The sequence below is a fragment of the Sminthopsis crassicaudata genome, chromosome 2 (genome assembly GCF_048593235.1).
Source record: "Sminthopsis crassicaudata isolate SCR6 chromosome 2, ASM4859323v1, whole genome shotgun sequence".
NCBI classification, from domain to species: Eukaryota; Metazoa; Chordata; class Mammalia; order Dasyuromorphia; family Dasyuridae; genus Sminthopsis; species Sminthopsis crassicaudata.
Window position 1 is genome coordinate 102,460,044 of NC_133618.1, and position 11,400 is coordinate 102,471,443.

An 11,400-nucleotide genomic window follows, 5' to 3' on the forward strand; every position below is an offset into this window, starting at 1 on the left:
ATCTCCTTTCTCCAGTTTTTATAGATAAGGAAGTGAGTCAAATAGAGTTAAATGATTTGTCTAGGATCACATAGACAGCAAAGGATCTAAGGCTACATTTAAACTCTGGATTTGTCTTCCTGATTTAGGGCCAGAGTCCTGTCCACTTTGCCACCCAGCTGCCCTTTTAAAGTACAGAATCAATAGCTATCTTCAAACATTTGAAGGGTTATCACATGGAAGACTGGATTAAATTTGTTCTGTTTGGTCTATCAGAGCAAAGTAGGAGCAATGGGTGAAAAATGCAGAGGAATATATTTTGGCTAAGAGTAAGGAAGAATTTCTTAACAATTAGAACATGAAAAAGTGGAATGAACAGCTTTGGTAGAATTAAATTTTCCGTTACTTGAAGGTAATCTTCAAGAGAATGCCCACTTGCTGGGATATTATACAGAGGATTCCTTTCTGATTAGACTAGATGACTTCTGAAGCCTCTTCCAACTTTGGAATGTCTAAACTATGTGCCTCTATTCAGTTTCTTTTAACACAATCCCCAAATCACCTATTTAATCCAATCTTAATTTTTCAGGAGACTCAAGTGTTATTTTTTCCCCCCATGAATCAATGAGGTTCTCTCTTCTCCTGAATTTAAGGAATTTGGCATTCATATCACTGATTAGTTTAAAACTAAATATGCTCTATCTTATAACTGATAGTCATATGTTTCCTGAATACCACAATCTCAATAAGCTCAAACTGAATTAGTTGGCCTAAAATTTGTCCTCTCTCTCAAATGTTCTATTTCTGCTGAGGACAACTCAATAGCTTATTAGGTCTCCCAGCCTCAAGCTTTTCTTTCCACTCCAAATAATCTTGACCAAAATCAGGGTGATTTTCCAAAAATGTAGATCCAATCACATCATTCCCTTCCTTCTAACACTCAAGAAACTCCAGAAGCATCCCCTATTATCTCTACTACTTCTAAAAAGTCACGCAGGATATTTATTGTCAAGTACTCTTTTCACCAAAGATTAAAAAAGACAAAATTATCTTTCTTCCTTATCTCACATTTTCCATATTAACTCAATCTCTAAGTCTTATAAATTCTGCCCATGCTCCCATCGATTCTCTTATCCAACATGGCCAGGTCCTTATTTTAGGTTCTCAACACCTGTGACCTACTACTGCAATAGCTAGCCTTACTTCAGAGTAAGGTCTCCTTACTTCCAACTTATTTTTCTATTCCATCCAATACATTGCTGACAACATCTTTCCAATGCATGCATGTGACCACTTTCTTCAAAAACATTCAGTGGCTCCCTATTATGTCTGAGATAAAATTTAAATAGCTTATCCAGCATTTAAAGTCCTTCACCACCTATTTTTCCAGTCATATTTTACACCATTCCCTATTAATACTTTTTTTTTTTTTTTTTTTTTTTTTAAGTTTTTGGGCAAATAAGACTTACGAGGTATTTTCCAATTTCTTTTTAAGACTTATGATCAGTATGCATCTAAGACTGTTGGTCTAAAGAAGCCTAAAATAGGTCATTTTGGAGAAAAGAATGAAAGATAATTTAATTATCTTTAGATGTTTAGACATTAGAGGTCAAATACACAGATGAAAACACGTAATAGATCTGGAATCTGAACACTGGTCTTTTAACTTTAAATGGTATTTCACTATACTACCATGTTCAATAGATTATCCCCATTTTGATCTGTTGGAATCCTCTATATGTCTCACTCTGGCATATAGGCACTATTGTCATCTTCTTCATTTTACAGAATAACTGAGGCCCAGAGAACGTAAAAAGTTTACCTAGGATCATATGGCTAAGAAGTATCTGGAGGTAGATGTCAATTTAGTACTTTCTGAGTACATGTCAAAGTTCATTATTCTACCCACTGCCCTACTATTACCTAGCTTTTCACTTGAGACTCATCTACCAACTCAGTTAGAAGCACTTGAAGGACCAATTGCTCATATTTGCATATAATACAGTACTCCATCATAGTACAGTATAAGATAATCACTAATAATCACTGACTGGTTTAGAATATAAATTTCATAGAAAGATGCTACATTGTTTAACTTAAAGTGTACAACATGGCAAACAATTTTTATGGTAGCTAAAAAAAAAAAATCAGCACTCTGTAGCTTACCTGGTTATGAGCCATTCAAAACATAACCAGGTTAAGCAAAAGACAATCCATCACCAGGTCTGAACAAGCCTTTTCAGCTTGGTAGGACCTCCAGGAACTCACATTCCACTGGCACAAATTTCAATAACTTTTGGTCCCTTCATGTCAAAATGAGGATTTATGGGGATTTTCACAGGAAGGAGATTTTTTATAGGATCTATAAGTGAACATAAGAGTCAATATGTAACAAATATAGTAATATCCTATTCAAATAAACAAGAACATGAAAGCAAGGAAAACAAGTTGCAAAGATGTACTTAGGTTTTTGGTCTCATGTACACTTAAAAGAACCCACAATAAAAAACTTTTGTTTCTAAGGCACTATTGTGTCTGTTATACATGATTCTTCCCTCTCTAAAATATCTTTTTGACAGGAAGTAAGAGAAGCAGCATGGAGGCTTCCAACTGAAAGGAAATCCATTATTCTCACAAAGTTGCTACATTCCCTTCCTAGACAATACAAATTGTTAGAAAGTTTTTCTCCAGTTTTAGAAATATTACCCATTTTGTTTATAAAATGGCAAATTCTACTGAAGTGGCAGCATGACATAATGAAAAGACTTATAGTGAATCTGAAATCAGAGCACCTGGGTTCACTTCTGCCACTTAATACCAATTACAAGTGACCATGCACAATTCACTTCCTCCTTTCTGAGTATGGGTTTCCTTATTTTATAATTCTTCCCCTTATGTCTAAGAGTTGTTAGGGGAAAAAAAGAAGTTTGCAAACTGTAAAGCATTATATAAAGCTGAACTATAACAAGTGAAAAATTTTTTAGCATTTCTTTTAAGTCTATAGGTTGGAAGATGGCTGTCTGTAACACTTTTCCTCCAACTGCTGAACCAAACAATAATCCAATATGATTTGAATAATGATGATAGAAATGTCAAATGTCATTAAAGATCCAAAATTCTGAATTCTAGAGCTTCTGTAGCCACTATCACTTTTTACTTTTCACAAATAGGACTATTTGTTAACTCACTATCTTGGCTAAATTCCAACTTCAGGTAGTTACATAATCTAATTAAACGAATTTATGGAGTTTCAACTGGATAATCTATTTCCTGTCCTAGAAGGTTACAAAGTACTTTTGATCATAATTAAACAATTGCTGGTTCATTCTAAAGAGACTACTCTTTAATTAGTAAATTAAATAGTTCCTGAATACAGTACATACAATCATTCTTCAGCTCAAAGTAAGAGAATTCCACTATATCGATAGGTATTAAATTTGATACACTCAATCACCTTCCCATTTCCAGAATTTGAAAACACAAATGTGAAAGGGAACTGGGGGTGGGGAGGGCCAGGAGCGCAGTGCTTTTTTTATCTGTGTCAATAAATCATATTTTTCGATAAATAAACTATAATCTTATCTCTGGTCACAATATGGAAGGATTGCCTCAATAAATAGATTCCATTCCATCTAATCCGTTTTCATAAAGAATCACAGAAACGTGGGATTTTTACAAAGTTCTTAAATTAGGCAGGCCAATCTCTTCATTTTAGAGATGAAGAAACCATTTGTTTTCCCTTTCAAGAGGGAACTGGCTGCTCTGGGAAGCAATAAATTTCCTCTTACTATAAGACTTGAAGTAAAGAAAGCCAGATTACCACTTGCCAGGCTATGTCCTCAGGCATACTTATTCAACTGGGATGGCTAGCTGGTCTATGAAGTCTCTTCCAACTAAGAATCTAACTGAATATACTGACTGACTCAAGATAAAAACAAACAGCCTGGCATTTAAGGCCCTGAAAAATTTTGCTCCAGTCCATATTTTTTAAAAAACCTTGGTATATGTTCCTACCAATCATTCATTCACTCTTTAGACAAATTAGGCTGTAACTTGTTCTCCAACCTATATCTAACATACAGGGTGAATTCTTTCTGACTCTTAGATTCCTGATGTTCTTTCAAGGATAAGTTCAAATGCCATCTCTTCTATGGAGCTTTCCCTCATCTCCTCAGATAATGACATCCATCCTGAAAATTACCCTATATTTACTTCTGCATATGTGTATATCAACCCTGTAACACTTTGAAGATAGAGAAGGGAATAAGCATTTATATGCTTCTGTTATGTGCAAGGCATATTAGAAAAAATAAAAATCTCATTAGATTCTCACAATTACAAGGTGAAACAGGTGTTACTATTATTCTCATTTTATAATTGAAGAAACTGAGGCATTCAGAAATTAAGTGACTTGCCCAGGGTCACACTGCTACTAAATATTTGAAATTAGCTCTTCCTAAATCCAGGCTCAGCACTTTAAACATGTGCCACCAGCTTCCCTTTTAGAAATTCATTTTTACTATGTTTTTACTGTATCACTTTTGTTGCAGTTGTATAATCATTTCCAAGTTTGTGACCCTATTTGGGGTTTTTCTTGGCAAAGATATTGGAATGCTTTGCCATTTCCTTCTCCAGCTCATTTTACAGAAGAGGAAAGTGGGGTAAACAAGGTTATGTGATTTGCCAACTACTAGGTGTCTTAGGCTATATTTTTATTTGGGAAAATGAGTTTTCCTGACTTCAAATCCAGTGCTCTATCTACTGTTATCACCTAGCTTCCCCTGGCACTAGGCCACATTTACTTCAGGTGGCCTATTCCCATAGACAATGAACAATTCTTTTATCCAGAACAAAATCCAAGGACTATATCCTAAGAATGGATAGAGCCACATAATGAAATGTGGAGACTAACTACAGAATTTAAATAGACTAGAGGGCACCTCTTAAGCCAGAATTAAATCCAAACACCAATTAATAGCTTGTAACTAAAGTGTAACTGATGACTGAACAGCTCTATGACACGCAGTCTGGAATATATACTTATGTGTCAGAAATAGAATCATTTCAGCATTTCTGGATTTTCAATCTCTGTTGTGGTTTGAAGTCCCTTCTTCCATCTGTGTCACTCTGTTCTGGCTAGCTACTTCACTTATAATAATATATGGGAAAAACAGGATTAAATTTATAAATTCCATTTGAAAACTTTTCAGGAATACTAGCCACTTTATATATTAAAGAGTTTTTACTATACTAGTAAGATGAAAAAAAAATTATGAAATTTCAAATGTAAGGGTACATACACTACATAACATTTAAACCATCTCTCACTTTACAGATGAGGAAAGAGACCAGAGAGGCTAAATGATTTGCCATAAAGTCATGAAACTCATTAGTAACACTTTATTACCACCTTTCTGTAAATTTCTAAATTTTGAAACTTCTCAGTAATATTTGTACATAAATTCCTACAACAAGCAAAACTAAAAACAAGTATTACTGTAAACAGTATGACTTAACTGATGCCTAGAAAAAAATGATCTCAATGTGTCTAACCAAGTTCAAAATGTCACATAATGCAATCACAAGACTCAGTTTGTAGGATTCAACCACAACTCCAAAACAAAACTCTACCTGAGATTATTTCTTGGTAAACAAGAACATGCCTATTATTTATGTCAGTGGTAAAATGTTTACTTATATGATTTCAACTACAGATAATCCAGTGTCACTATCCAAGACTATGTTCAGCTCTTTTTATGTTAGACATTTCACAAACAAGATAACTCCAAAATATCCACTTTACCAAATGTGACTATCAAAACCCTTTTTGGCAAACAAATACTTATTTTCAAACCCATCTGAACTCTAGGTGCACTACATATCAATTTATACATGACTATATATTTGAAAACTAATGTTTTTGTTAGCACAAATAGTATTCTTTGGGCAAATCTAAAATTGAGAGATTAAAACAGAAAGCTATCAAAAAATTAGTAGAGAGTGTACTTTTCTTTTTACCTAAATATGACAATACCGTAAAGCTCTTTTGACAGAAACTCTGGGATTTTTTAATCACTTGCAAGTTGTTTTTAAACTTTTGAGAAATTGTGGTGCTTCTACCTGTTGTACTTATGTTCTTAAGATTTCTCCAATCACAGGTCTGCAAAATTTTCACCACTCTAGTAAGATCTATTTAACCTCAATATCTTATAGCTTCTCCAAAACCAAGCAAAATATTCCATGTTCTGATTTTTTTTTTTTTTTTTTTTTTTTGGAGAGATGCTTACTTCTCCCAAATCAAGCAGTTTTTTTCACTGAGATCCCTGAGAGCTACCAGGTGAGAATAACAATCTTCTGGTAAAATTTAAAGGGCCATTACAGCATAAAATCCTGAGTCATTCAATTTATCCAGAAGATTTTAATAAACACTGTCCAAGTGACTTATCTCTTGGGTTCACTCAACCATATTTGTGTTTAGCAAAGTTAGAAGGTGTCTTTTTTTTTTTTTAAAGGGACCTTAGTTAAAAATGAGGCTGACTAAATGTGGGGGGGAAATTTCTCACTTTAAAAGTTTACTCTACCACAGAAAAGCAAGAAAAACAATGTCTCTGTCTTTTATGCTTTCCCACTGTCAGTTTTTATTGACTTTTTATTTCATATAACATTTCTAGGTTGCAACTGAGTATTCTGTGTAACTGAAAGACTTCAACTACTCCAACAGTAACTAATTTGGGGACATTATACATCTGAGAGTTTCATGAAATTGATACAATCTTGATACATAATTAGAAAAACTAGCAGCTTCATGATACCCTTCGAGTTTTTCCTATTCAGATGAAATAAATATCAAAACAAGGAGGCAGCTTTTGGTTTGCCTTAACTAAAAGCTGATTCACTCACCATTAACAGTAAACACTACTCAAAACACCCATGTCTCAAAAGTGAATATTAAGTCAAACTTTTTATTCTGTTCCAGAGCAAACTAAAAAGCAGAACGGTGTGTTATTACCACACCTCTCTATTCAGCCACTGGTACCACAGACTTTGTCAGAGATCGGAGTCACATTTGAAAAGGAAAAGCAGGAGAGAAAATAGAATCAACGTAATTCCTCCTTCCCAAGCACATATTGGGAGATCTAACTCAAACATTATTGGTAGACTGGAGGGAGAGGGGAAGAGGAAGAGAGAAAAGGGAGAGAAAAAGAGGAGGAAGCGGGGAAGGAAAGGGAGAAATCAATCTTTCCTTAGAGAACAGCCTGGGCTTTCTTTCCTCCCGCGATAGGGCCTCTAGGGTTAGAAAGACAACTCGAAAATCCCCTGGGCAAAGCAAAGCAGGGCTAAGTCAACAAGCCCCAAAAGAAACTAACCCAGAAGAGCGTTTCAGAGAACCCGTGTTCTTCTCCGACCCCATGGAAACAGCAAGGGAACCACAATGTAGCCAAGTGGAAAGAGATCCTGGTTTTCCCTGGGGAATGGGATGGAAGGGAGGAAAGAGTGGGAACTTGACCTGTACTCAGGAATGGGCGGACAAAGAGCGCCCTTGACGCCCCAGACTTCCAGCTAGCAGTTAACTCGAACAGAAACTACGCCCCGTCCCCCTTCCTTAAATTTCCCCCCCATACACACACACACACACACATACACACACAGACACATATACACACAAAACTACAGGAACTCGTCCCCGGGCCCCTGGAGGGAAGGGGAAGGAAGGCGCTGGGCTCTAGGCGGACAGTGCATACAGGTCACTTACGTGGAGAGTTTCCTAGTCCAGAAGAGGCCCCCCGGCCACAGCTCCTGCAGCTGCACGGCCCGGCCCAGGTTGCCTTTGATCTGGGCCAGCAGCAAATCGGACTCGTCGTCCAGCCGCTCGGCGTAGGGAAGCAGCTTGTTGTAGACAATCTCCTTCTGCGGGACGAAGCCCCGCGAGCAGGGTCCCAGGTTCGTAGCGGAGTCAGGGTCCCCACCAGGCTCCGGCGGTTCCCCGCCTCCCGGCCGATCCTCCGGCTCCATAACCCCAGGGACACCCCCCCACCCCCTCCCCCCCAACCCTCCCCGACCCCCACCCCCACTCGGGGCTCCTCCTCCTTCTTCCCCTTCTCCGCCGCCTCTTCGGCTCCCTGCTGCCGCCGCCGCCGCCGCCGGCCCCCTCGCCCTCGGCCGCTGGGCCCCCCTCCCCCCCGCCGGCGTCGCTGCCTCTCGCGCGGTGCCCGGTTCGTTGGCTGCCGGATCCCTTACTCCGCCCGCCCCGCCTCGCACCGGCTGTGCTGGTGACGCTGCAGCTGCCGGGCCAGGAGGTTCCGGACGGGAGCTACGTCACTTCCGGGAAGGGGCGGGGAGTTGGAAGAGGTGGTGGAGGCGGCCGAGGGGGCGATCCTAAAGGGGAGAGAAGCCCTCTTGGCTTAAGACTCTCACTTCTGACCGGATTCCCTTCCCTTCCCCCCCACTTCCCAAAACCGCGCACGTGCAAACCCTTGGCCGGTCCTTCCCTTGGAAGACCGAGTGCTGCGGGAGGTGTTTGTTGGAATGCTCAGCTGGGCTTCTGTCTTGCGGTCTGACCCTGAACTAGAGTTCCTCCTCCCCCAACTCAAGGCCCTGGCTACCCCCACGCACAGAGAGCGCGAGGCCGCGGAATGCTGAGCGCCGGACCTGCAGCCCCGGGACCCTTCGCTGAATCCCACTTTGGGAGCCCCGCGGGCTCTGTGACCCTGGGCGGACACTTGATTTCTGTGGGCCTCAGTTAAAATACGGGGGTTGGACTATGAGACCTCTAACGGTCCCTTCCGGATCTATGCTCGTGAGCCTGTAAGGCAGGGTTATATAAAGTACCATATACAGAATACGTATATATCACAGCAATATATGAATATTGTAACAAATATAATTATATAAATATTAGCTGTTAATAATAGGTTTGTCAGAACTGTCCATACTGGTCCAGTAACCTTTGATAGGACAATTTGCAAGTGATTAAAATCCCAGAGAATCTTTCAAATGAGCTTTACAGAAATGTGTTGCCATACTGAGGACAAAATAGTACATTCTACTTATCTGATAGCTTCCTGCTTAAGTCTCTCAAATTAGACTTCAGAAAAGACTGAACTCTTCTACAACTCTAATCTTACTGTATTCTAATGAAAGAGTTGTCCGGTTCTATTTTTCATTATGAACCCCATCTGGAGGATGAGTACTATAAATTTACAATTCTGCATATACTAGTGGTGCTATTTCATTTGTTTTGCAAGCTTTATGAAGTGTCCCCTATTAGACTATATTAAGATTTGCTAAACAAATTTATTTAATTCATATTTTTATAATATATATGCATATGTTCATATTTTAAGGAGTACTGAGCATCCAATAGTGTGTTGGTTGGACTTGGGAGTCGGAAATAGGAGAGTTCAAATTTGGCCTCAGAAATTTATTAGTTGTGTGACCCTGGGCAAGTCATTTAACCCTGTTTGCTTCAGTTTTTCATCTATAAAATGATCTAGAGAAGAAAATGGCAAAGTACTCCAGTATTTTGCAAAAAACAAACAAACCAAAAGAGGTCAGGAAGAATTGGATATGACTGAAAATGATGCTTCATAAATTAGTCTGAATATAAAGCTATTCTTATTTATTTATTCATTTGTTTTTAATATTTATATTGTATTGTATATATTTATATTTAAACAAGGGGACAAATCAAAGATAATAGCATCTCTTATTTTGCCATTACAGATATCAGTTATTCAATGGAGGAGGAGGTTTTTGAGTGGAGAGAGGACCTTACAAATCATGTACTCCTTAAATCCTTTGCCAGTTTAGCCACTTCCTCTGCATATACATAAGATTGCATTTGCATTACTATTTGACTCTTCTTTGCTTCCCTTCAAAGTTATAATCAGGTAAAAGTAATGTCAAATCTCCTTCTTTAATATCTTTTCCATCCACCCCCAACTCTCTATTCACTTTTCTACCACTGTGGTACCCTGTGACCACCTCTTTACTGCAAATCTCCTAACAAGTCTTTTTTTTTTCCTCCCTTTTTTCTTCACCTCAAAGTATTATGCCATAGACAGAATGATGGATTGAAGACAGGTGGATCTTAGTTTTAATCCTGCCTCTGATGCTTATTAGCTGTGTGATCCTGTGCAAATCATTTATTTAATCTTTTTAAACTTCAGATTCTTCCTTTGTGAAAAGAGGATAGGTGTAGCACTTACTTTACAGAGTTGTGAGATTCAAATGAGAAAATGTATGTAAAGCAAATGCTATTTGTTCTTTCTCCTCACAGAATGTGGGTTCCTTTTTTCATCCTGTGGGTTCCTTTGCACCTCGCATATTGCCTGAAACAAAGCTAGCATTTAAAATACTTTTTGATTGACAGATATTTCCATTAGATGTAGACTGGGTCATATGATTCTTTGCTCAGAAATCTTTTGTTTTCCTATTGCCCTTCATGTGAACTCTTGAACTTGGCATTTAAGGCCTTCCACAGTCATGTACCTTGTTTAATTATTTCCCATTTTTTCTATACTAAATTGCTTTTCTTATCTATCACCTATGGCCTTTATTTTCCAACTTCTATGTCTTTGTTCAAAATATTTGCTTGGGGGAAGCAAATCTGTTGCCCCGTCTCCTCTATCTATGGAATTTCTACCCATGCTTTAAAAACCAACTCAAATTTTGACCTATTTTAGGAAGCTTTGCATGATCTCTTAGTCATAAATAACCTTTCCCTAGTCCCTTCAGATTTACATAAGAGTTTAATTACATTATTTTTGTTATAGCCATCACAGTAATTTATATTTATATATGTATCATTGTCCTCTTATAGAGTATAAATTCCATGAAGAGACAGGCATCATCTTTTATCCATACTTTGTATTCACCCAATATCTAATAGACTTCTGCATTCATTAGCCCATTTTAAAATGTGGTCATGAATTGAGGAATTTTAAAAGATCTAACATTTTATATGTAAGTAACATTTTATATCTAAATAATATTTAAATAAATAAATAAATGCAATTTGATATTTAAATAAATGAGAGACAGTGTGATAGAAGGCAAAGTGGATTAGGAAACAGAACATCTGGTTTAGGTCACAACTTTGTTCTTCTATTTAGTGCTCTTATAACTCCAACCCCCTCAGAGTTCAATGGGATATCTCAGAGTGCTGAGTTTTAAACTGTTATCAGTGGAAGATGGAAATTGTTATGGGATCATTGTTTATTTTTCTGGGCATGCCATTATTCAGTTGCCATTTCATTTCAATGAACAGAAATAGAATGGAACAGAACGAAGTGGAAAAACATTAAGCACCTATTCTGTGCCATTCGTTACGCTAAGTATTTTACAAATGTAACGTATCCAATAATATTCCTAATCATGTGATCAGGTGTAGAACATTTTTGGTTCCTTGGTTTATTTTAG

At 37.8% G+C, this 11,400-nt stretch overlaps 1 protein-coding gene across 4 annotated transcripts in view; it reads right to left on the bottom strand.

The window, feature by feature from the left end:
* The window catches only part of PSME4 (proteasome activator subunit 4), a 103,459-nt gene extending 95,457 nt beyond the window's left edge, over nucleotides 1-8,002 (bottom strand). For all 4 annotated transcript variants that reach the window (XR_012485924.1, XM_074286932.1, XM_074286933.1 and 1 more), the window contains exon 1: nucleotides 7,733-8,002. Coding sequence is in view for 3 of the 4 variants with exons in the window: in XM_074286932.1 (XP_074143033.1) it covers nucleotides 7,733-7,992 (260 nt within the window). In the remaining variant the exon portion in view is untranslated. The remainder of the gene's footprint in view (nucleotides 1-7,732) is intronic.
* Nucleotides 8,003-11,400: the final 3,398 nt, after the last annotated feature.